Source organism: Aspergillus mulundensis (genome assembly GCF_003369625.1).
Source record: "Aspergillus mulundensis strain DSM 5745 chromosome Unknown scaffold_4, whole genome shotgun sequence".
NCBI lineage: Eukaryota > Fungi > Ascomycota > Eurotiomycetes > Eurotiales > Aspergillaceae > Aspergillus > Aspergillus mulundensis.
This window is the reverse complement of record NW_020797892.1, coordinates 1,600,751-1,624,563: the sequence shown is the minus strand read 5'-3', so window position 1 is coordinate 1,624,563 and position 23,813 is coordinate 1,600,751. Positions and strand designations below refer to the sequence as shown.

Sequence of the window (23,813 nt, the reverse complement as noted above, 5' to 3'; positions counted from 1 at the left end):
AGGATGTTATTCCTCCGAAGAGATCGATTCGGGGAAGAAAAAAAGCGGCAGAATATTCTCACCGCCTTCTACTTTTGCGTTGATCTTATCGGCAGCCCCACGCACCAAAAGAAATCGCAAATCGTCCCCTCCGACTACTCCCCCACCATCACGCATTGACGATCTGAAGTACCACAATCGTCATGGGAAAATCCTCAAAAGACAAGCGCGACGCTTACTACCGCCTTGCCAAAGAGCAGAACTGGCGCGCGCGATCCGCCTTCAAACTCATCCAGATCGACGAGCAATTCGATCTATTCGAGCATGAGAATCCGGAGAAGGTGACCCGCGTCGTCGACCTTTGCGCGGCCCCCGGGAGCTGGAGTCAGGTGCTCAGTCGTGTCTTGATCAAGGGCGAGAGCTTCGGTCGCAGATCCTGGGTTGAGAAGAGGCGCAAGGAACAAGCGCCATTGGCGAAATTGAACGGAGATGCACCGGCGGAGAACGAGGACACCGACGACACAGACTCAACCGCATTGAAGCCACGGAAGAATGTCAAGATCGTCTCTATCGATCTGCAGCCTATGGCACCCCTTCAAGGCATCACAACCCTCCAAGCCGACATCACCCACCCCTCCACCATCCCTCTTCTCCTACGGGCACTAGACCCTGAAGCCTACGACTCCACAACCTCCTCCACGCCTCATGCTGTCCGCCAGCCGCATCCCGTTGACCTTGTCATCTCCGACGGTGCTCCGGACGTGACAGGTCTGCACGATCTTGACATCTACATCCAGTCCCAACTCCTCTACTCCGCACTCAACCTAGCCCTAGGCGTCCTCCGACCAGGCGGAAAGTTCGTCGCGAAGATCTTCCGCGACCGCGACGTGGACCTCCTTTACTCGCAGCTCCGAACAGTCTTCGAGCGAGTAAGCGTTGCAAAGCCCAGGAGTAGTCGTGCCAGTTCTCTCGAAGCCTTCATCGTCTGCGAGGGTTTCATTCCACCCGCTATCCACGATGCCCAGCTTGGTATGGACACTCTGAAGAACCCCCTCTTCGGTGGTGCAGCTGTACCGAAGCCTATATCAGCCGACGGGAACCTCGCCGCAGAGGTACCCGACGAGGAGTCAAGCACAGACAAGCCCGTCGCCACATCAGCAGGCCCTCAAAGCAACGATTTCCAAACTCGTCTCTTACACAAGGACTCAGGCGACTCAACCACACCTGAACCTCTGTTCAACAACCCTCAGAAGTTCGCGCCTGAGAACCGGTGGATACCCTCGTTCATTGCGTGCGGCGACCTCTCGGCTTGGGACTCCGATGCTTCATACACACTACCGCCTGATTATGTGAACTTGGATCCCGTACAACCACCCATGGCCCCACCGTACCGGCGAGCGCTTGAGCTGAGAAAGGAGAGGGGTGGTGCGTATGGCAAGACAAAGTTGGGAGCTATGGGGCGGGCGTGATCATATTCTAGCTGTTTTGGCAATTTATATTCTTATGTTATTTCCTTATTCATATCAACTTTGTTTCGAGGATCATAGAGCTTGCATTAGACGGAGGTGGTTGTGGTATACATGTATATAGAGATAGAGGATACCCGGGTGACTGGCTCAAAAATTGACTTCCAAGTGACACCCCGTGTTTCAATGATTGGATTCCACTATCGTCGTATTCTACAACGATCTTTACAGTATGTATGGAAAAGGCACAGCATCGTAACAATTGATCGTTCATAAACATAATCTAACGTAGCCAAAAAGCCGCAGAAAATGCACGGTATATACGTCTATCAGAGTGTCATGACAAAGATGCGCTGAAGAGGGAAAAGAAAAAGGTATCGACAAGTCATCACATGTACAAGCAATGCAAAACAGCTTAGTAAACCTCAAGAACATATCTCTCCTCATCCTTCAGCTTCTCGATCTCCTTGCGGGTCTCGATCTTCTTGCCGTTGTTCTTCGCATCAATGGCAATAGCCTCCTCAAGAACAGCAGTAACGTCAGGAACAGGCCAGGTAGGACCGCAGAGGTAGAAGGAACCTTCCTCACGCATGTAAGCCTGGACGATCTCGGGGATGGTCTCGCGCATGCGGTCCTGGATGTAGATCTTCTGAGGCTGGTCACGGGAGAAAGCGCAGCCGAGGAGAGTGATGACGCCAGCTTCCTGGTAGGCTTCCCACTCCTCGCCGTAGCAGTACTCCTCGCGCTGGTGGCGGGAGCCCATGTAGAGGAGGACAGCGCCGATCTCCTTGCCCTGGGCTTTCTCGAGGGCGCGGTGCTGGACGAACGCGCGGAAGGGGGCGAGACCTGTTCCCAGACCGGCCATGATGATGGGCTGGGTCGACTTGGGGGGCAGCTTCATGACGCTGGACTTGACGCTGACGGTGACTGGGGTGCCGGGTTGGAGGCGGCTGAGGTAGCGGGTGGAGATACCGAAGCGGTCGCGGCCGCGGGGGTCGGTCCAGTTGACGACGACGATCATCAGGGCGACGATGGAGGGGGTGACCTTCTGGCAGGAGGCGATGGAGTACTCGCGGCGCTTCATGGGGGAGACGATGCGGACGAGGTCGTGGAAGTCGGGGTGGGCGGACGGGTACTCGAGGAGGATGTCAGCGTAGGTGACGGTGTCGACTTCGGCGCGGCGCTTGAATTCGACGGCGCCGTCGGGCCCGCCGAGGGTGAGGAGGTCTGTCTTCTCCTTCTGGTCGGAGGCGAACTCGGCCAGGGCCTCGTAGAAGCGCTTGGGGGGACGACCGAAGATGTCCACGTTCTGCATGAGGGCCTGGTAGACGGTGCGGTTCTCGAGAACGGCGGGGTCCTCGCGGCTGGGGACTTCGACGACGTCGTCGGCGTTGAGGCCGTAGAACTTGATGAACTCAAGAACATCCTCGGGGTCGTTCTCGCAGTGTACACCGAGAGCCTCACCGATGTCGTAGGTGAGACCAGAGTCACCCAGGTCGAACTCGATGTGGAAGATGTTACGGTCGTAGGTGACGGGGGTCAAGCGGCGGTTCTCCTTGACGTGGACAGTGTAGGTCTTGGTAGTCTGGTCAGGGCGAAGGGCAGTCTTGGCACCGTAAGCCTCCTTGAAGGCAAGACCCTTGGCAACAGTCTGCCAGTCCTTGAGGAAAGTGGCAGGCTCGGTCTCGTCCTTGTCGAAGGGCACGAAGCTGTTGGGCTTCAGATCCTTGACAAGCTGAGGTACCTGAGCACCCTCCTCGGGGGTCTTCCAGGCCTCAGGAACCTCAGCCTGGCGGAGAACCTTCTCAAGGTCCTTGACCTTCTCAAAGGACTCGGCATTGCCGGAGAGGGAAGCGAGCTTCTTGACGCTGGACTCCTCAAGGGCGGGAAGAGCGAGGCGCAAGAAAGCAACCTGGAGGGCAAGAGGCTCGAGGGTGGAGTCTTCGAGGACGGATGTGTCGAGGAGGTGGAGAGAAATGCCGCGCTCTGCGACGGCCTGCTTAAAGGCAGCAGGGAGCTTCTTCTCCAGCTCATCCTCCTTGACGCTGGAGACGTTGAGAATAAGCTTAGCGTTGTACTTGACGGAAGCAAGGACGTCAATCTCGCCGAGGAGCTTAATGTCACCGACGTAGGCAGCGTCAGCCAGGTTGACCGCGTAAGGAGCATCCAGGGTCTTGGAGCTCTTGCGAATGTCCACACGAACGGCACCGCCCTGGATCAGGTTGTCGAAGGTCTTGCTGGTGGTGATGTTGCTGGCTGAATCAGCAGCCAACGCTTGTGAAAGAAGGGTAGCGGCGTCGTTAGAGGCGGAAGTGTCGACATCCCAGAAGGTAAATTCTTGCACAGTGGCGGGGTCCAAGAGTTGGAGGGGCTCGACAGTGCTGTCGGCCTGGACAATAGGCTTCTCGGAGACAAGCTGGAAAGAAGCAGCAATGCTGATCAGGTCCCAGCGCTGGGAGCGAGCGTACTTGATGTCGACAACAGAAGGCACCTGCTCGCGGTCTGTGGCGAAAGTGAGAGCCGCAAGGACGTCCTCGTATAGTGTGGAGCGGACACCCTGCTCTTGCACGGCCTGCTCGTTGGCAACCTGCCCGAGAACGCCAACGGTCTTGACGGACTTGGGCAGGACCTTCAGGAACTCCTCCTCGACGAACGGACGGTAAACACGAACGTTTACAACGCCGACGCGGACACCATCCTTGGCCAAAGATCGAGCGACCTGAGCAGTGAGGGAGGCCTCGATGGTACCGAAAGCAACCAAGACGGAGGTGGGCTCAGCATGGCCGTGGTACTCAAAAGCACCATAGTCGGTGCCAAGCTCTCCGTTCAATGCGCGGATGAGCTCAAGCATCTTGCCCTGGTTGTCGAGGTGGCGGCTGCGCTGGTCTTCCAATGTCTTGCGAACGGTCTCGTAGGCGCGGCCAAGACCAGCCTGGTCGAGGACGTCAATGACGCGAGTGTTGTCGCGGCCAACGCGGACACCGTCGTAGATGTGGATGGAGGGCAGAACGGAGGCAAGCAATGTGGTCAAGAGAGCCATGTGCTGCGACTCGTGAACAGAGGCGCTGGAGACTAGACCGAGCCCAAGCTCTTCGGCGAGAGAGAGCGCGGAAACGTAATCGGAAACCAGTCCATCCTCTCCAGAGTAGTCAACCGCGGCGACGTGAGCGGCAACGGGGCTGGCGACAGAGTAGAGCAGAGAAAGCTGCTCCAGGGCAGAGCGCATGTACGGGAGGGTCGCGGAAGAAGCAACAATGCCCTGGGGAACGTGGCGCTTCTTCAAGTCAAAGTCCTGGGAGAAGAGGTATCCGAGAGCGATGTTTCCGGCACCCTGGCGAGTCTCCATAGCCTGGACGGCCGGGGCGTCGCCATTGGCATTGACCTCCTGCTTAGAAGCCCATTCGCGGATAGCAGCGTCCAAATCGAAAGACTCCGGGGAGTAGGAGAAGATCTTGTCGCTGAGGGCGTAAGCAACCTGCTGAATTAGGGTCTGGGCGGTCACATATGTAGGACCGGCGAGGGTCGACAGGGCTGGTGAAGAGGAGCCCATTGTGAGAATTACCTGCTGAGACACCAGATTCGCGTATCTGCTATCTCAAGGAACAGGAACAATGGCAAAAAGAAATAAGAACAGCGGGGAGAAAGAAATAAAAAGGCCTGGAGGAGGCGGATTCAATCACTATACTCCAGGGCCGAGAAAAAAGTGCCAGGAACCATACCCGATCCGGCTAGTGGCAATCACGCAATTTCATTGCGAGATCAAGCGCCACAGATAATCAGGGTCGCCCGTTCAGATAGCCACCCAGCTCGTCCTTGGTCATCAGCTTGGCTAACTAGACATGTGGGTCTAACGGCACGCTAGGCGGCGAACTGAGGCAGAAAATCTCCGCTTTCGGCCGAGCAGTCTTCCCCGCATTACTAATTCATTTCTCCAACTTTTCGCCTCAGGACTCAGGCATTAAAACTCTTCGCAAGGCTTGGCGCCGAGGTCCATCCAGGACAAGTCAAAACGTCATTGACAATCCCCACTACTCCGTATCTAGCGTCGTCTCTTCAGCTTCAAGGACTTTTTTCCTAGGAAACATTCTGGAAGGCGTTCATCTTCACCAAAATGACGAACGTGGCCTTGATTGGATGCACTGGCATGGTGGTATGTCTTCACCTCCATATCTGCATTGCGCACAGCATATAAGGTGCTATCGCGCATCGCAAAGCTTCACCTTGACCATGGTTCATGGAGCTCATACATATGTAGGGGGCGCATATCCTCACCAGCCTAATCGCCAACCCCGCTGTTACGAGGGTTGACACAATCTCACGTCGCACTCCGGCTGCCGCATCTTCCGCGCCGCAGGCAAAGTTGACCACGATTGTGTCGACTGATACCTCAAAGTGGGCAAGCGAGCTTTCGTCCCTCTCGCCAACACCATCCATCTTCATCTCCGCCCTCGGAACCACAAGGGCTGCCGCAGGGAGTTTCGAGAACCAGTATAAGCTGGACCATGACCTGAATTTGGAGATGGCCAAGGCTGCCCGTGATGCCGGTACCAAGGTGTGCGTTCTGGTCTCGTCGAGCGGCGCGGACGTCAAGTCCACATTTGCGTATACCAGGATGAAGGGAGAGATTGAAGAGGGCTTTAAGGCGTTGGGATTCGAGAGGACGGTCATTTTGCGACCTGGTTTGATTGCTGGCTCGAGGGAGGAAAGCAGGCCTGCGGAGGCTGTCGCCCGGTTCTTTGCTGGAGCTCTTGGTAAATTGCACTCGAGCTTGAAAGATGGATGGGCTCAGGAGTCGGATGTTATTGGCAAGGCTGCTGTCAATGCAGGGCTCAAGGCGCTGGAAGGCCAGGTTCCTGCAGGCAGTGAGAAGGTCTGGTATTTGTACGGAAGTGACATTATTCAGCATGGGAAGGAATGAGTCTGTTTTACTGGGATGAGATGTGATTGAGGACTCGGTATTTTTAGCTGCGTTCTTTGTTGACTGCCCTCTTTTTAAGTTCAGCAGTATCTTAATACATAATTATATGTTCATGCAATGCACACCGCAAAGACAAAGAAACCGTGCTTGGCTGCATTCGACCTTTAAACCTTAAAACAATGCCTTTATCTACTCTAATTGAACAGCCCCCTCACTTCCTCTGCCTGTTCTTCCTGGGCGAACCACCCCCACTATGCACACCACCCTCCTTGTCCGCATTCTTGGCAGCACCTCCCTCCATGGGATCCCGCGCACCACCAACATCTTTATCCGCCGGACTAACAGTCAACGGATCGCGTGGATCTCCCCTCTGATTCGTCTCCTTCTGCGACTGGCCAAGCTCGCTTTCCGGGGCCGTGTTTGATGGGTCAAATGCAGCGTCCCGAGTCGCAACCTCGTCGGTCGTGGCTGACTGCGTATCCTCGGTGCGGTGGGGATCTAGCTTGTGGCGGTCATGGAAGTGATCTTCTTCGTCTTGGGGTTGCGCTCGACGCGCGGGCGTGGTGAGGAAAGTCCTGCGGGCCTGGAATTGGACCTGCGCTGGTGAGGTGGAGGAGAGAGTGCGCGGGGTCTGGCGGAGGGGAGTAGCCCGGCTCAATTGGGCAACTCTGGAGATTTCTTTCCACATCTTGGAAGGGTTCGTGATCTAGGATCGGATTTTGTTGGTATTAAAGACGACTGTGTTGTTCATGTACCAGATGTGGTGTTTCTGGACGGTAATTAGACTGGCATTCGGATGTTGGTACGAGTATAACTTACAGTGATGAGTATATACTATACTCTGTGGTTTGATGAGTTGAGTAGAGAGGAGAAAGCAAAATGAATGGACTTCGAGCTTGGGTTTCCAACGTCCTGGACTTTATCCTAGCGGTCATATTGACGTCATATAATTTCTCCATGATACCCCATATCTACACGTGACTGATAAGTTATGCGCGTCCGCCAAGCATGGATGGGCGGCTCCAGTTCGCGACATTATTGCTTGTGCGCTCCTCCGAACATCTGGAAATGGAACGTCACTGCTAACGAACATGGTCTACAAATTTTGACTGTCGGCAGGCGCGGCGAAGGAGAAAAAGCCTTGATCAACGCACTCAAGATAGACGTGTCTGGAAAAACACCACATCCTACTCAGGCAAGCGATCTGAGCCTTGACCAAGGAGTTATCCTCCGTCATGAGACACAGCATTGCAGGAGAAAACGATCAGAAAACAGACTCCATGAGCTCCGGGGCTTGAAATCCGACTTCCCCGTGCCACGTCAACGGGACTATACACAGTCACGGCTTCTGAAATGAATCATGAACGCCACGCTGTGACATCCTTGCAGCCTCTGACCATGCCAAAGCGTATGCCCAATGTGAAAAGGGTCGAGCTCAGACTGAATTTGCAACGCAGCAACAGGGACGAAGGAAAAGTGGCCAACAGACACTTCCAAAGGAGGTGTGGAGGCATCCATTGTACGGGACGATGATCTTGATTGCAACGGCACTTCGAGACCGCAGCAAGTCTAGCCCGGCATCACGCCTAGAAGATCAACTGCGGCAAGGTCCCACTGGAAATATCGACTTGGCCTCAATGACTCAAAGACGGTCAGTCAAGACGCGAATTCACGAACCTTAGCCTAGAAGCCGAAGGGCTATGCAGCTGTCAACATGCAATGCATGGATCCGCCCCCAAATTACTGTAGAACGGTAAGCGGGTCCCTTGTCGAGGGTCTGAGAGCCTACGAATGCGCTTGCAGGGGTGCTGTTATTAGCTGCATAAACCTAGTGGTGTGTCAGCGAATCGACTGGGCGTAGTTTGCTGATAATGTTTAGCATGCGTCTCCGCGAGAACCAATCCAGACGCGTAACAAGGATACACGGAAGAAAGACTCTCACTTTAAAACCGCAAGGACACAATCCGCCGGTTCCATTTGTTACCTGAAACAGGAGTGTATGCGGTATCCGCAGGAGGCACGCTTTGCTCGAAAATCACGGGATCAAAACAACCCGGCGTACTGGAGCACGTATGTGGGTCCGTTTGAGTCCAAATTCAACGTCATCAAAAGCGGATTTTGATAGCTAGGGCCCGGACAAGGAACGGGACAAAGTTCAACAAGACAATATTACTTTTTGCTCTCCATCGAATGCGAAAGGAATAACAAGAGCGATTGGCGTAGATTGTTTCCCATGCTGTTCCGGCAGATCCTTGTTCTTGAAAGTATAATTGCCACTGTCAGGGATAGACGAGACTGTGCCCGACGTAAGACAACTTGGGACGAGGACGAGGCTGTGGCGAAAGCAGACTAGATCGGCTCGTGAACGGACGCGGAGGCTGTCTCCAACATTGCTTCTTCGTTGTGATCGGATAGCACAGAGGAGCAGCCTCTGAGTTGGCAATTGACAAATTACCATGGCTCCGTGTTCCGACTGTTTGGGGAGATGGCCAGCCAAATTGGATGCCCGGAGATCCTTCGCCATCACACCAGGATGACAACAGATGATGGAAATCAGCGGAATCACCGACACTTCCAGAACGCCCGGCCAAGCGGGATGAGAGGTTCGCCAATAAAAGTGCGAGACGGAACGAAGTAGTCTCTTGAGCTCATTTCCATGCAACGTACGTTGACAGCCTGATTCCTCGAAAAAGCCCATCAGCAGAAGACGATATTCGAAGGCAATTGACCAGACGAAGGCCGCCACGTCAGAGTCTGAGAGCTCTAGTGCAGCTGCATGGGTTCGACGAAGGTCTACCGTACCACAGGCTGTATCAACTATGGCCGAAGCGCAAGAGGGCATCCTATCATCTTGGGCGAGCATCGAACTGAACCCTGCACCTGAGCGGGGGTGGATGCGGGATTACTTGTCTGCAGATGAAAGAGATCAGCTGAATGAATCGGCCCTCCATGGAATCTGTGCTCATCTTACCAATCCAAGGAATGGCGAACTCCAAGGCTGATAGCTAGGGATGCAATGGACACCAATCGCCGGATGCTAGTGACGCATAGTTTGCCACGAAGGGCAGAAACTTGTCGGGCAACCATGTCCTGACGGGAGTACGCGGAGATGAGACAACCATTGGCACGGCATGGATTGGATCAATACACATCACTTAGCTGACGAGAGACGGACGGAAATTGGAACCCAAAGCACGAAAAGAAAGTGTCGAGGACCGTGGGAAACAGTTTTCATTACCCACTCGAATCAGAGTAGGGCGTGATGCATGGACAGGCCAGGGCCATAGATTGTTTCCGGTCAAGGTGTCTGCATCAAGGCCTGCAACAAGGGCAACCCTATCCAGAACTAATTGGTTGTGGATGCAGATGCAGACAAACTAGCAGGGTATTGAGGTACCTGAAAGGTTGGGCCGGCATAGAAGGCTGATCACGGTCATGCCGAAAGCAATAAACAACTTGGGAGATGGGTTATTGTTTTTTGGGAATTGACATTGTTTTGGCGAAGTCCGCTTCCTCTTGATTGGATACCTGCATGTCGCTTTTGATATTCATTTTCTAGTCCCGTTCGGTTTGATTTCTGGTCTCCAATTGAATGCAAGGTTAACTTTGAACCGGGGGGCAAAGAATGCTCCAGTGTAAGACAGCTTGACAGCTGGCAGAAGATGTCAGCCTAATCATGCAGGAGCTTTGATCCAGCAAGTGTGAAGGATGTCTAATTCTCGAAAAGCGGTTTCATGCGGAACGGAGATGCATGGACGAAACGGGGATGATCGATGGAAACTCCATGGCCACTGTTCCAAACAATCGTCCCGGAACGAGAAAGATTGACTCGAGCTGAGGGATTTTCTGATGTCCAGGCTAGCTGAGAAGAAAACAGGCTGCCACGACAGCAGGGACCATGCATTCGTGAAGCATCCGCTGATTACGACCGACCCGGAAAGGAACGTTGTGGATATTCGTGTCTCCACTAAGCTGCCAGGAGAAACGTTCAGCGGACGTGATGAGAATGTGATGAGAGGACATGCCGTAGACGATAAGTCGTCGCATGCTGAGGGGCTTCGATCGACGGTGAGTGGTGGTAGAACGAAGAAGCAGTGAGTCGTGACATAGGAGCTTCTCACGAGACATAAATAGGGCCGTCCGTTCCCAGAGATTGATGAGATGGATCATTCAACGTTTCAGACAACACTTCCCCAGACGAAATAACAAGCCAGAATTGCCTGCTTCTTCATATAAGTTGTTTCAACTTTGAACCCTCCACAATCTTCAATAGTCATTGTGCAAGCCTAGCCTATCAAATTCCCTTGGGCGGTAGGCAAATCAACGTCAGCCAATCACAATCCAAAAAAAGCTGAAACAACAAACTATACCAATCAGTGAGTTCAGCTCGTAGGCTAGAAAGACCATGGCTGACAGAACGGGTAGAAATGTGTTTCTACAACCAGAAGAAATTCTCCTGCGGAGACTGGAACTGGACCAACTTCATCACCCAGTGCAATTACGAATACCGCACTGGTGAGACATGCGGAATGAAGCTCGTGTACGAAGCCCAGCATGAGATGGTCAACTGCCGCATTTGCGAGAAGATCATTACCAAGACCCGTCGACGAGACGCTGAGATAGACCGGTTGAAGCGGTGGGAAAGGGAGGGGGGCACTCTCGTGGCGTCAATGGAAAAGTCGCGAGAACTAATCCAGAAACTGAACGCTGAGATCAAAGAACTGCAAGCGCAGCGAAAGTTAAAGCAAATGAATTGCTGATGTTTGGATTCCCTGTCTCATCAGTGGCTGATGGTCTCCTCCCAGTTTTCGTGTCTAATGTCGATGATTCTTGTCCTTTCATTCCGTTGATTCCCTCGCTTGCGGTGCTCTTTTTCCTGGCCTCTCAATTGTTTAATGGCGCTCCTGTTTGTTAATCTTGTCTCATACCATGTGCTACCTTATTTTGAAGCTCATCAGCCACACGATCACATCGGGCTGGTTTCAGCCTGCCAAACACATCAGATGCTGGTTGGAGAAAAAGTCCGGACTGCCATTGTTGTTGAGATCGTATAATCCAATGAATTCTTCTATTTTTGGTGATTCGGCATGAATTTGCGACATCTTGCGAGAAGGTGGAACTCCTAAGCGCCTGTATTCCTGATAGAGCAGCCGGGCTCGGCAAGGATAGAGCGGCGTCCCGAGGTCAAGGGGCGAGAGACGTAGGAGATCTGCTGAAGAGCAGCAACTGTTCTTAGGAATGTTCTTGCTGGCCTCTGTTGAAGAGCGTATGACGTTCCTTTCCTTGATTCAACTCACGAGTCGGGAGGTTGTTGTTGTCTTGCCCATCAACCCCGCATGCGAAACATAGAACCCCGTCACATGATAGCCGTATTTAGTAAGCAGCTTGGCGCGGGCGTACAGTCTTAGGGCCTCAGCTGCACGTCACGCCATTAGTATAATGATCTAAGATTGTTGATGGTTTACTTGCAGCCTGAAGAAACGCTAATGATTGTGCAAGGACAAAAAGACGAAGGGTAGCTCCTCCGTAGAAAAGGCAGCTCATACCCACCATCTGGTGCTCAACATCAAGACGGACTGGCGGCGCTTATCGTTGAGATGGATTGAGAATTCAGATAGGGCATTCTTGTACTCAGTGGTTGGTTGTTCATCTTCAGTTCAAAGATCAAGAAGGAGCGCTGATGCGCGATGAGTGAGGAGTCTGCCCTCGAGAAGAAACAATGAAAGGGACAGCGGATACTCGGTCAGATATATATTCGCCGATGCCCGACCATGTCCTAGTCGTTCAGCAATTCAAGCCTTCGAGCTTACCATAATCTACGTAACAGACCACAAGCTACGTGGACCATTAAACTGGTGAGATTGCTGTTTAATCGCTTAATACGACAAAAAACCAGAGCAAACATGCGAATCATATTGTTTGGCGCTCATTTTCGACGTCGCTGCTTGCCACGTCACCGGTGGGCGACGCTGCTTATGCTTCAGATGCAGTTGTAGCAGACGACTTATACAATCTGAATGGCTTTGTTTCCTGACAGATGCTAAGAGGTCAAGGATGTACGTGTCTAGAGTATGTAGACCATATGCTCTCGGCGACATTTGTTTGGATGTGGTAACGTTAATGAAACAGCTGGCATTATCTAGGTCAGGCAGAAGCGGAGACGGGTGTCTCTATCTATTTTATGTCGCCAGCTTCGGGCTCGTCGTCGACCTTGGCTAGCCCATGCTCTTTCAGCAGGGCATTGATCTCGTCTGCATGCCACAGGTGGTGGTAGATCTTTCCTTCCTTCGTTTTGCCGACAGTTGCGAACTCGACTGGCAGGGGTGAGAAGCGTAATTAGTAAGGTAGACCATGGCAAAAGACCGAAAGTACTCACTCTTCTCGCTGCTCAGCTTCGTCGAATCCATCGTCTTGCTCAGGACCTTGACGGCCATGGCACATGCCTCCTTCAAGTCGCAGTCCTCCTTATAATCCTGCTTCAGAAGACTCTGGGCGCTCGCGTTGTTCGCTCCAACACTGGTCGCTTTCCATCCACCGTAGTTACCACTTGGGTTGCTTTGGTATAGCTGGAACTCTCGGAGAGGGTCATAGCCCGCGTAGATGAACGAAACACCGAAAGGACGGAGACCACCGTGTTGGGTATAACCTTGCTTCAGATCGCAAAGTCTGCGGACGAGCTGTTCGCAGGGGATTTCCTCGCCGTAGGTAATGAGATAGCGCTGAGCTGCTTGTCGGGCGTAGTTGATGAGGATGTTCGCATCGGCGGTCATACCAGCGACGGCACAGATCATGTTACTGCGAGACGTGTCAGTCCAATTATGCATTCTTCAACCCGGAGACGGTGCATACTCGTTCAATGTGTAAAGCTTCTCCGCAGATGTGTCTTGCTCGAGCAGCTTGCTCGTCACCTTCTTCTCTGCGGCGAGGACAATGCCATCCTTGGCGAGGATTCCCAGAGCTGTACCCGCATGTGAGATGGCTTCAAGTGCATACTCGACCTGGTAGAGTCGGCCTTCTGGCGAGAAAATGGTGGTCTGGAACAAGCATCTTTGTGTCAGTGGGAGCTGTCAGCCGGGGTGTTCGGAGGTAGCGTACCCTGGAATCGTAGCGTCGTGACATTTTGGATCAAATGCAAAAGCGATCAAACAAACTGCGTTATGGTACGATTCGATTCGCAAGCGGATTCGACTAATAGAAGGAGATGGGGTGGTGGAGGCAGGGAGATGAATGAGTGCTGTGACGGAAGAGCTAGGACAGTTGGGGTGAGCTCTCAGTGTCTTCCAGGCAACTCTCTCGCGCGTCCACTCCGCCAAGCTCGGACCACGCCCAAACGGAAAGCTTCATCTCTCGCCGCCAAATGATCTGAGCAAACCATGAACCAGTCGCTTCCTTAATATCTTCGTATTTCGGTTAATACATAATGCTTAGGTCCACGTACACCCCTCCTCCTCCATTACCACCTGGATGGACTGAGCACAAGGCTCCTTCCGGTTTGTTCATACGATGATCGCATGGAATTGGCTCTTCTGACGAATGCTAGGTCACACATATTATTACAACTCGCAGACGAAACAATCCACATATACTAGACCGCATCCCATTGCGGCTGAACCTTCTTTACCGACACCAGTGCCGAATCCCGCTGCCAATGCCCCGTTTCTCACGCCCGACACGCTCCCACCATTTTCCTCCACACCGTATTCGCCTCAGGGCTACGGGCCCTCCTCATTCGGCGCTCCAGGCTACAATCAGCCCCGGGGCGGATTTAGCGGAGGGAAATCTTATCATCATCGCCGACCGCGTGGGCCTGAGGACCGGCCGAGATCGAAACATGCCCTACCAGGATGTGAACCATGGGTGCTAGTGAAAACCAAACTGGGAAGGAGATTTGTCTATAATACGGAAACGAACGAGAGCTTCTGGAACATCCCGACCGAGGTACTGAAGGGCGTTGTTGAATTTGACCGTCTTGAGCGAGAGGCTAAGGAACGGCGCGAACGTGGAGAGCCGGAGCCCGAGAAAGCGACGGTAGCCGCCGGAGATGATACTCAACGCGAACCGGAGAGCGCCGCTGCTGCCGAGGGCGCGGGTCATGAAAGCGATGAGTACGAGGAAGTCGAGGTCACGGACACCGAAGGAGAGGATGAGGATCATCCATTCAAACGGCAAAGAACTGGCAGCTCAGAAAATCAACAACCCGTCGAATTTACAGAGGAGGATATAGAATACCAGCTTGCGGCAATGGGCGAAGAATACGGCCTCGACCCCGGTGAATATGGAGAGCCAGGAGAGGAGGGTTGGGAAGAGGGCGCTGAAGGACTGCCGCTCACAGATGAGGACGCTGCTGCACTATTCCGTGACCTTCTTGACGACTATAACATAAACCCGTTCACAACATGGGAGAAGATCATTGAAGAGGGCCGCATAATAGAGGATACGCGCTACACCGTCCTCCCAAACATGAAGTCACGCCGCGAAGCATTCTCATCCTGGAGTCGAGATCGGATCCAAGAAATAAAAGAACGCAAAGAAAAGCAAGAAAAGAAAGACCCCCGCATTAAGTACCTCGCCTTCCTTCAAGACTACGCAACCCCAAAGCTCTACTGGCCCGAGTTCAAACGAAAATACAGAAAGGAGCCAGAAATGAGAGACACCCAGCTCTCTGATAAAGACCGAGAAAAGTCCTACCGCGATCTTGTCTCGCGAATGAAACTGCCCGAGAGTACTCGGAAGTCAGACCTCTCTACGCTGCTTAAATCAGTGCCATTGCATGAGTTGAACCGCTCGTCTAATCTCGAAGCCTTACCACCTGCTATCATCACAGACCTCAGATACATCGCGCTGTCACCTAAGGTGCGCGACCCGCTGATAGAAGCTTTCATTTCTACTTTGCCCGCGGCACCGGAGGAAGATATTTCTCCCGAGCAGAGGGAAGAGCTAGAGAAGAAGAGGGTGGAACGAGAGAAGCGCGAGAGGGCCCTGGCAGAGCGGCAGAAACAAGTTCAGGAAGATGAGCAGAGGCGGAAACGTGAGCTTGCCCGCGGTAGGCACCTCTTAGAGGAGGGCGAGGCGGAGATCCAAGAGGCTATGAGGGTTGGGAAGAGTGGGCTTCGAAGTCATCTAGAGCCACAATCTGCAGAGCGGGAGCCTGTAGATGGGGAGTAGTTGTATATATGTTTGATCGGATAGCCGAGCCATACATCGTACACCATGATTTATGATATATGCCAAATAAGCTTGTGTCTTAATTGTTGTTCTCTTCCTGCTAGAGTACATGATCGATTTTGGTTGTCATAACTAGAATACAGTCTTAGGTCATTAATCAAGAATTTTCATGCGCTGAAATGCAGATTGGCCTAGCCCCGTCCGTTTAATGAAGCAGATGCACGTAAGAGATGGATTGCCAATTTGCCCGTTACGGTCGATTAACTGACTCATAACGGGTGCTGAAGCATAGAGTATGAGTATGAGTATGGGGTATCAATGAATAAGAAGCGCCCAGGCTTGACCTTCCCAGTAAGAAAAGACGCCATCCGGTCCCTGTGTTTGGTTGCAACCATTATTATTAGCATTACCTAAACCTCCAATTATCCCAGTCGTCGTCAGCGTCATCATCGTCCTCCTCGTCGTCTTCTTTATCCTCGTCCGTTTTATCAGGCGCCGAGGTATCCGCTGCATTCGGGACTGGCTCTGTGGCAGTCGCAGCCTCGTCCATCTCTGCGCTCGCCGTCCGCTTCAGCCTCAGCTGCTCTCGCATCTGCTTTAACCGCTTAACCCGTTCCTCTAGTTGTTCCATCTCATCGAACTCTTCCTCGAGAAACCGCGCTGCATCCTCCCGTTCTCCCTCAGCCTCCGCTTCGCGATTCCGCCTGAGAGTCTCCTTCTCTCTTTCTTGCAGCGCGGCAAGCTCTTCCGTGGTAATCGGCGCAGCTGATATCGTCGCAGCCGCCGCAACAGCAGCAGGCCGCTGTGGGACACGCGTTGGCGCCGCGACTTCACGCTCAAACGCGGCCCATTCGTCCTCGTCAATATTCTGCGGCTGAGGTTCCGCAACGGCCTGAGATTGCGTTATAGAAGGGGCTTCTGATGGCTGTGCGGTTGTCTCTTGCGAGATATTGGGTAAAGTTGGCGTCGCAGTGTCTGACTCTGTCCTCATGACATCTGGGTCCTGCGGCAGTGGCTCGACGTCATAAGCATCATCGTCTTCCGCGACCTGCGCGCTTGGAGGGCGAATTTGCGCATGTGCTAGGAGTCGGTCGGGATCTGTTTGTTTTACTCGTTTGCGCGTTGCGGAGTCCGCCGGGTCGACTTTTCTTTTCTTCGTGACGCGGTTGGGCGTGTTGCTGCCTGTCTGGGGCGTACCCCTTCGGGAAGCAAGCTCGTTTCGGAGCAGCGAGCGGACGTCTGCCATGGTGTTGGGCGAGGAGATATTAGGGCGAGATTGGTCTATTGAGGGATGCGACTGTTCAAGTTGATATATTCCGGGGGAGTTGGTCAGTTCGCAAGGTTGATTGCGGGGATCGGGATTCTGGAGAAGCTGAAGGTGCCAGGCGAAAAAATAACGCGACGGGGCTGGCTGGCTGGCGTCGCCGCAGCGCCAAGCCATTGCTCCGAGCCTCGTCACGTAAGCTGTTCTTCGGCGTCATACTATCACGTTCACGTCCCACTCCCACGCATGATCTATACGGAGTACGGTCACAGGTATCATGTATGATGACTTCATAAACCTCGTTACCGAGATAATTCTGGGTTGAGCATGAGGACTGTGGTGTTACGAGGACTAGTTCTCCTAGGACATGTTTCACTTGGGCACCTAAACTAATGCCTATTTCTCTCACATAGACAACAGGAAATACCCTCATAAACCCGCAATTCAAGCTAAGATAGGTGTGCGATTGGGCGGTTATACACTTCACGCCCAGTAGAATCTCGGTTCACCTTGACGGGGTTTATGTAAAGGAGGGCGTTTGAGAACACCACCCCGACGTGTCCCTGTGGGTGCATGCCCTCTGCGAGTCTAGACTTTACAGCCTTTGGGCTCAAGGTAGTTAGCTTTCCGGAGCTAATAATTGTCCGGCGTTCCCTGTGCGCCGACAGCTCGTGTCCGAGGTAATGGCTAGGTCGTGAGGCTAGATATAGATGACGCAGATGAAAGGAATTTCAGCCGATGGGGATTCCCAGTCATAATCGAATCCATGCCACAGAGCTTCAACCGAAGGCGGGCGTCATAGAGTAAGCGACAATCAGTTGATCATCAGTCTTGAAGCACTGCAGCCCGGTCTATCAGACATACAGACTCATATCAAAGAAGACAGGCTAGGTTCTTACCCTCCATAACCCCCCTACACCTTCGTCGAGGCCAGGGGCGAAAACACTGTTCACGTAGCAAATGACCGAGTCCGCGTCCTTGCAATTAAGCTTTTTTCTGAGAAAGTTGACGACGGTCTCGAATTTCTGCGAGGCACTAATCTTGAACACCCGATTCTTGAGAATGGGGGCAGAAGCCAGGGGTTGAAATCGGACGGTGACTGTAAAGGGTCAATACTTTGTTGTATGAAGCTGAAAGACACGCCAGGGCTAGCAGCAAACTCGCCTATAATGAAGAGCAAAAATGCAAAAGGGAGGGAAGAGGGAGTCAACAATGTACAAAGAAATACAGTGCTGAGGAAGAGTAATTCTTCGAGAACTCTACTCTACATACCTTTGCCTGTATCAATAGCTTCGGCATCCGCTAGAGCTTGGTGGGCATCCCGTGGTAGGCTGGTTAGGACTACCGATGCAGACATGGTCAGTGGCAAGTCTGCCCCATGCTCGTCATCCGGAATGGGTGCATTTTGACTATTGAGAGCTTGCTCTGTAGTTTCCCTTCGGCTTGATGGCCTTTGCAGGTTCGGGTTTGGAGAGCTGGTGTTCGAGGGGATCCGGGAAGCAGGGGAGTTCATTTTGTGACAAACAAACTAAAATAACCAAGCACTACTGTATGTTGGCCGAGACTCAAGAGTCAGATCTCCTTAGAGTTCGGAGTATGCTGGCGATGCAGTGATGGATGCAGTCTGTTTGTAGGGAAGCAGTTGGATGCCCGCAGGCGATGCCTAATGACGGCCTGAGGCAGCAACATCAAATCAGGCGTTGTCCCAATTTTGTGGATGGCCAAAAGCCAACTCTCATAAGGTTGCATTCTCGTGCCCTAACGGGCCTACAGACGCTCATCTGTCAGACAGAGTAACCCCATGTTTGACAGCAGAAAAATGTTCTTCCATAGCCCACCCATCAGTATGGCTCTCGAATCATGGGCTAGAACTGCACGAAAACCACGGCAGATGACATCATTTTGAGATGGCGTCCAGAGATGAAGAACATTGAAGAATCCATCTTGAAGCCGCTGACGATCAGTAATCCACTTTGAACCTTCATGCACCGCCGGAAATGGTTAAACAAATCGCTCATGCCCCAAGTTTTTGGTAGCCTGTCTAATAACCCCGCAAACAGATGATGATCCTTCGAATTTGAGTGATACCGTTCGTACAGAGTACAGTCGGCAAAGCAAACGGAGTAGAGAGCGATACTACGGAGAAGATAACGACTGTTCGGTACCAGAAAGCTCCAATTGAGCCATACATCCTAGCGAAGCATGGATATACTAAGACATCATAAGACCATGTGGGAAACTGAAACTGATCACGGAATGCCTAGGCACCTGACCGCAGGGCTACGTAGCGAGTGACTCGGGGAGTCGGGCCTGGATTTGGGCGCTGTCGGGGGCGTTACCGGCTGAACCATACGGGAGCACCCTGCGAGTATCCCTCCTCTTCTTCCTTCTCTTTCACCCTCCCCTCCCCCACCTCTTCCTCCTTTTGTTCTCCCTCAGTTCCCAGTCGACCGTATAGCCAACACCTTTCTCTCGTATATTCCCAGCGACGACATCGCCGCATCCTCCGCCTACGAAGCATACCTGCGTTTTCGCGCTATCGGCCCGGTTGCCACTCACACTGCTCTTACTTCCCCGCCCGCGATTTGGAGACCTTCCGGTTTAGAGACCAATTACACAACCCATCTTTGGGCATTTAGCTGTTTCAGCGTTCGACTTCAAATTGCGTTTGATATATTTCTCGCGACAAAGCAGCCGCGCGAGAACATTCAACATGAGTTCCCCCAAGCGTAGAATCGAGACAGATGTGAGTACCCCTCGCGAGGATCGACCGATGAGTTGGCACCCAACTAACTCTCAACCCTTCCAGGTTATGAAGTACGATCATCCTCGCTATATCGAACCTTTGCCCTCGCCCCGTGACTAACCGGTCGGCAGGATGTATGAATCCTTCCCATACCTGGCGCCTCATCGACCTCGGCAAGGCCATTGAGTCTAGATAGGAACTATGGACGGAGCTGAAAGAACGACTGAGAACTGATGGACTACATCTAGGTTGATGAGTGACTATGAGGTTACATTGGTCAATGATAACAGTGGGTTGTCGGTTCTGCGCCTTCTACTTCAGTGCTAACCTGGTATAGTGTATGGTTTACCATCGTTGCGCATATTCTTCGCCGAGGGCGCCGAGAGACTAATGGATTGTGATATTACAGGCAGGAGTTCTACGTCCGGTTCAAGGGACCCGAAGAGAGTTCGTCTGCCCTTGCCCAGCAACAACAATTCTGCACCTCTGACACAGTCATCTCCTAGCACCGTTCGCCGGCGGGCATTGGAAGATCCACGTTGAATTGCCAGACCAATACCCTTATAAGAGTCCCAGTATTGGATTCGTGAATCGAATCTTCCATCCCAACATCGATGAGCTGTTAGTCAAGCCAGGTCCGCTGTTCCATATCAGGCACTAATATTATTCAGATCCGGATCTGTCTGTCTCGATGTTATCAATCAGACTTGGTCGCCCATGTACGACATGATCAACATCTTCGAAGTCTTCCTTCCACAGCTCCTACGCTACCCTAACCCGTCAGACCCGCTGAATGGAGAAGCCGCTGCAATGCTCATGAGGGAGCCAAAGAGCTATGAGGTCAAAGTGAAAGGTCGGTTCCTTCCTGCCGCTGAATTCGTCGTACGGTAATACTCACTGCCCTCGTAGAATACGTGGCGAAATACGCCAGCAAAGACGCCGTGGACGACGCCGGTGAGGATACAGAGTCCGAAGACGAACTGAGCTCCGCCGGCAGTTATGAGTCAGACGGAGAGGAACCCGCCGGGAGGTTGGATGATGTTTGAAGCGTTCCAGCATTATTTCGGCATGCTTTACCTCGCATTATTCCCACGGTCGGTCCTATATACTACTTCATCTTGTCATCACGGTCTTATGGGTTTCGCTGGGTTTGTTCATAGTGGCGTTGTTGCGGGGGAGTTTTGGGAAGCCGGAGTCGAATGGGCATACATTTCGCCAATACAGGCGCAGTTGGTGAGTCGGAGGTCATGACATCGTGGGGCTCCCTCGACCACCGCCTTATATCATTTGCTCTCGGGGATCTTGTCTTTCGTGGCTTTCTGAATATCTTAACTCTCCAATCATAACATCAATTGGTATATAATGGAATTTTTGTTACTCACCCTCGCCTAGTTTGCTTCCTACTCTGTCTGGGAAACCTTGAGTCCGTGCTGGAGATTAGTCCTCAAGCAGCCATCGGAATTAAAATAAGTGCGTTAATGCATGCCTACTTCTATGATGATTATGGACAAAGTCAACGTAGCAACCCCAGCAAGCAAACCGAACTCATCACATCAAAAGACGCCAATAAAAAAGCGGAACATGGGGTATTCAGAACCAAACCGGATGACGTCTAACAGAACAGAAAGAGATGTGGTAAAGAGAGGAATAGACAAGAAATTAAGTACGTCGGTCTCGGCCGGCGATACCAGGGCCAATTCAAGAAGACAAGAAGGGAAAGAAAGGAAAGAAAAGAAGGAGCGTACTCCGAACGTCTATCGGAGTTGATGGTTTGTCCAAGTGGATTCGATGCAGTCGTCAACTCGTTCGTCGTGTCTCGCCGGGTCCCAATAGATGGTGGAGTTCATGAATCGAGTCCGACTCAAGGGACCTTCAAGACACCGAAGACATCCTTATCACCGGCTTCATTGGCGCTAGACCCAGGTCGCGACCCTTTGCCCTTGCGCGGGTTGATCACCACCTCACCCCAGTGTTTCGGGATAGCGCCGCGTTTCGGCGATGCGGCGCCCGGTGCGTCGGGATCGACTGTCGTGACTATGACAGAGGGATCGCGGGCTTTCGATGAGGACGAGGAGACGGAGTTGTGGAGGGTTGCTTGTGGTTGCAGATGCGGTTGTGGTTGGAGGGACCAGATGTCGATTACGGAGCTAGATTGGAAGATGGTCAGTTCCTACGGCGCATTTACAACGAGGAAGGGCAGGAGGCGCACTCTGAAGTCCGCTGGCAGATGGCTTCAAGGGCCTCGCGCTCTCGCCTGACGTAGCCGGGATCGGGCTGGTTGGCTTGTTGGCCGTTGTGGAGTGCGCCGTAGCCATAGCCTGGCTGGTAAATGTCGTCTTCGAGAAGCCGGGAAGATTCAGGCTGGGAGGAGAAGAGAATCTGTTAGCGCTTGAATCGTATAACTTGAGCGTGCGACTAGACCAGACCACACCACACCACTGCGCGGATGAGGCCGGTTGCGGAGCAAGGCATGGGGTCCGGGATAACTCACGTCGGTGTTGTCTCGACGACCACCCCCAAGACAGGAAGAGCAGACACCCATTTATAGCAGCGTAGAGTGTGTTAATCGTGGGGTAAAATGCACACGAGACATCCAAACGTGGAATGAATGGGTGTTCGATGGGTTGGTGGAAAAAGGTATGGTATGTTCGTTGTTCGTCCGGGATTGAAAGATAGGTAAGGACTGATTGAAATGTTGATATAGGCACACGATAAAAGCCCAGCCTATGAAGCGCAGATGGAGGACTGGAGGGTGGGTTATTTGAGGGATGAATTATTGAGTCTGAAGCCCAGCCACAGACAGGACTGGCGGACAGAGTCGGAGATAGGCGTGGCCCGTGCGGAGGAAGTGACATCGGGGCCATCCAGCTACTTAACTCCGTACAACCATCCAACCTTGATTCTTGACGCTACATCAACGGGTCCGGGGAGAACGTCCTAATCTTCCTTGAAGATGGCACATACGGAGTATGTCAATGGAGCCCAGATCCCTATCCGTGCCATCTCAGCGTTCCCCGCGAGACGCAGATCCTCGTTGACCATCAGGGATTGGTTCATCTGTGATTAAGATCCATCTTCGTGACCTCTATAGGGTTTAGCCAAGACACTGACAGGGATTCGCGCCTCAGCGACATCTGCAATCTCAAGTTGTCGTCATTGACCCGGATCGTGGCCTTGATGTCCGTAGAAGTGTCAATTGCTGTGCGCCTCTGAGCCATGGTCTCAATTGCCGTGCGGCAGAAGCAACCACAGGGGCAAGTTTCACCAACAACTTCCGCGGCTGCAAAGCTGGCCTACTTCTATGAAAGTGGCTGTTTCTACGACCGAGGCCAAGGGCTCATGCTGCTGCGGCGTTATTTGACGGACTGCGACTAAACGGAATCCCTGCGCAGACAGGTCGAGCCTACTGCTCGCAATCACTACCCAATGCCCGTACAAATATGGCGTCACAATCCGATTGCTCCGAGGCTGTGAACTCGAATCTCATAGATAGGTGGCCATCGCGCAGGCTCTCCAGATAGGGCTGTTGGGGGTGTTGTATTGATCCCGAGGTCTGGTGACCATGGCCAGTTCACAGCAGTGAGCAAAACACTGGTCGCACATACAGGGAAGCAGCGGTAGCCCAGCAAGGAGCAGGCGTACTGGAGTTCAGTCTATCCGCCTGGTGGACAGCCAACGATGATATTTCCGGGCTTGGACGAGCTGTAGAAGCGCGGCAAGCATGGGGCTCCCCGATTTAAGCCCTGGTCATAGAAGGTAGTGACTATAGGCAAAGCCGGGATGCATAATTCAACCAGCGGCAACAAATTCTAATGACCGTCCTGGAAAGGGTGTGGGAAAGAATTTCACAGGCAATGGCACATCTTACTATCACAGGAGTCTTTGGGATTGTCAATTCTTAGGTATGTGCTGTTACCACAGGCTCCAATGCAGACAGGGTCGGCTTTCAAGGTTCTCTTGATCTTGGTGCTTCTGTGGTCAATGTACCAGGTAGGCCACTATGATGTTCATAGGATATGTGATGCGCACACCTGTCCCAGACCATATATCCCATGACGTATTTCAACTGAGCTAGAATTCATCTCCTGTACCTGGTTCCCGAGGTATGATTAAAGCATGCCACACTAGGATGGTGTTTGACGAGGCGTGGTGGTACAACGGGGAGGCATCACCCCGCACTGAACTACGCAACCCAAACCTTGGAAAGCCCCGAGTACCTGTGCTGCTTCTCTATCAACACCTGACACACTTTGTTCTACAAGTTTCTCATATCAT

The 23,813-nt window shown here is 52.6% G+C and overlaps 9 protein-coding genes across 9 annotated transcripts; 3 read left to right on the top strand and 6 right to left on the bottom strand.

Annotated features, from left to right (window-relative positions):
- Nucleotides 1–182: 182 nt before the first annotated feature.
- Nucleotides 183–1,448, top strand: DSM5745_05024 (tRNA methyltransferase TRM7; the record flags this gene model as incomplete). The annotated part of the gene is made up of 1 exon (XM_026747040.1): nt 183–1,448. The coding sequence occupies one exon, from the start codon at nt 183–185 to the stop codon at nt 1,446–1,448; it is 1,266 nt and encodes a 421-aa protein (XP_026604520.1).
- A 412-nt stretch (nt 1,449–1,860) lies between these two features.
- On the bottom strand, nt 1,861–4,995 carry DSM5745_05023 (sulfite reductase subunit alpha; the record flags this gene model as incomplete). Its single annotated transcript, XM_026747039.1, has 1 exon — nt 1,861–4,995. One exon carries the CDS (start codon nt 4,993–4,995, stop codon nt 1,861–1,863), a length of 3,135 nt encoding a protein of 1,044 aa, XP_026604519.1.
- A 561-nt stretch (nt 4,996–5,556) lies between these two features.
- Nucleotides 5,557–6,363, top strand: DSM5745_05022 (uncharacterized protein; the record flags this gene model as incomplete). Its single annotated transcript, XM_026747038.1, has 2 exons — nt 5,557–5,595; nt 5,701–6,363. 2 exons carry the CDS (start codon nt 5,557–5,559, stop codon nt 6,361–6,363), a joined length of 702 nt encoding a protein of 233 aa, XP_026604518.1.
- A 211-nt stretch (nt 6,364–6,574) lies between these two features.
- Nucleotides 6,575–7,051, bottom strand: DSM5745_05021 (uncharacterized protein; the record flags this gene model as incomplete). Its single annotated transcript, XM_026747037.1, has 1 exon — nt 6,575–7,051. One exon carries the CDS (start codon nt 7,049–7,051, stop codon nt 6,575–6,577), a length of 477 nt encoding a protein of 158 aa, XP_026604517.1.
- A 5,486-nt stretch (nt 7,052–12,537) lies between these two features.
- pre9 (proteasome core particle subunit alpha 3) lies at nt 12,538–13,482 on the bottom strand (the record flags this gene model as incomplete). The annotated part of the gene is made up of 4 exons (XM_026747036.1): nt 12,538–12,677; nt 12,740–13,158; nt 13,213–13,397; nt 13,459–13,482. 4 exons carry the CDS (start codon nt 13,480–13,482, stop codon nt 12,538–12,540), a joined length of 768 nt encoding a protein of 255 aa, XP_026604516.1.
- A 301-nt stretch (nt 13,483–13,783) lies between these two features.
- DSM5745_05019 (FF domain protein) lies at nt 13,784–15,528 on the top strand (the record flags this gene model as incomplete). Its single annotated transcript, XM_026747035.1, has 2 exons — nt 13,784–13,853; nt 13,904–15,528. 2 exons carry the CDS (start codon nt 13,784–13,786, stop codon nt 15,526–15,528), a joined length of 1,695 nt encoding a protein of 564 aa, XP_026604515.1.
- A 406-nt stretch (nt 15,529–15,934) lies between these two features.
- On the bottom strand, nt 15,935–16,774 carry DSM5745_05018 (uncharacterized protein; the record flags this gene model as incomplete). The annotated part of the gene is made up of 1 exon (XM_026747034.1): nt 15,935–16,774. The coding sequence occupies one exon, from the start codon at nt 16,772–16,774 to the stop codon at nt 15,935–15,937; it is 840 nt and encodes a 279-aa protein (XP_026604514.1).
- Nucleotides 16,775–17,571: 797 nt separating this feature from the next.
- DSM5745_05017 (ubiquitin-like protein ATG12) lies at nt 17,572–18,305 on the bottom strand (the record flags this gene model as incomplete). Its single annotated transcript, XM_026747033.1, has 3 exons — nt 17,572–17,631; nt 17,692–17,891; nt 18,065–18,305. The coding sequence occupies 3 exons, from the start codon at nt 18,303–18,305 to the stop codon at nt 17,572–17,574; spliced, it is 501 nt and encodes a 166-aa protein (XP_026604513.1).
- Nucleotides 18,306–21,399: 3,094 nt separating this feature from the next.
- DSM5745_05016 (LAMTOR1/MEH1 family protein) lies at nt 21,400–22,080 on the bottom strand (the record flags this gene model as incomplete). Its single annotated transcript, XM_026747032.1, has 3 exons — nt 21,400–21,685; nt 21,748–21,899; nt 22,030–22,080. The coding sequence occupies 3 exons, from the start codon at nt 22,078–22,080 to the stop codon at nt 21,400–21,402; spliced, it is 489 nt and encodes a 162-aa protein (XP_026604512.1).
- Between the last annotated feature and the right edge of the window lie 1,733 nt (nt 22,081–23,813).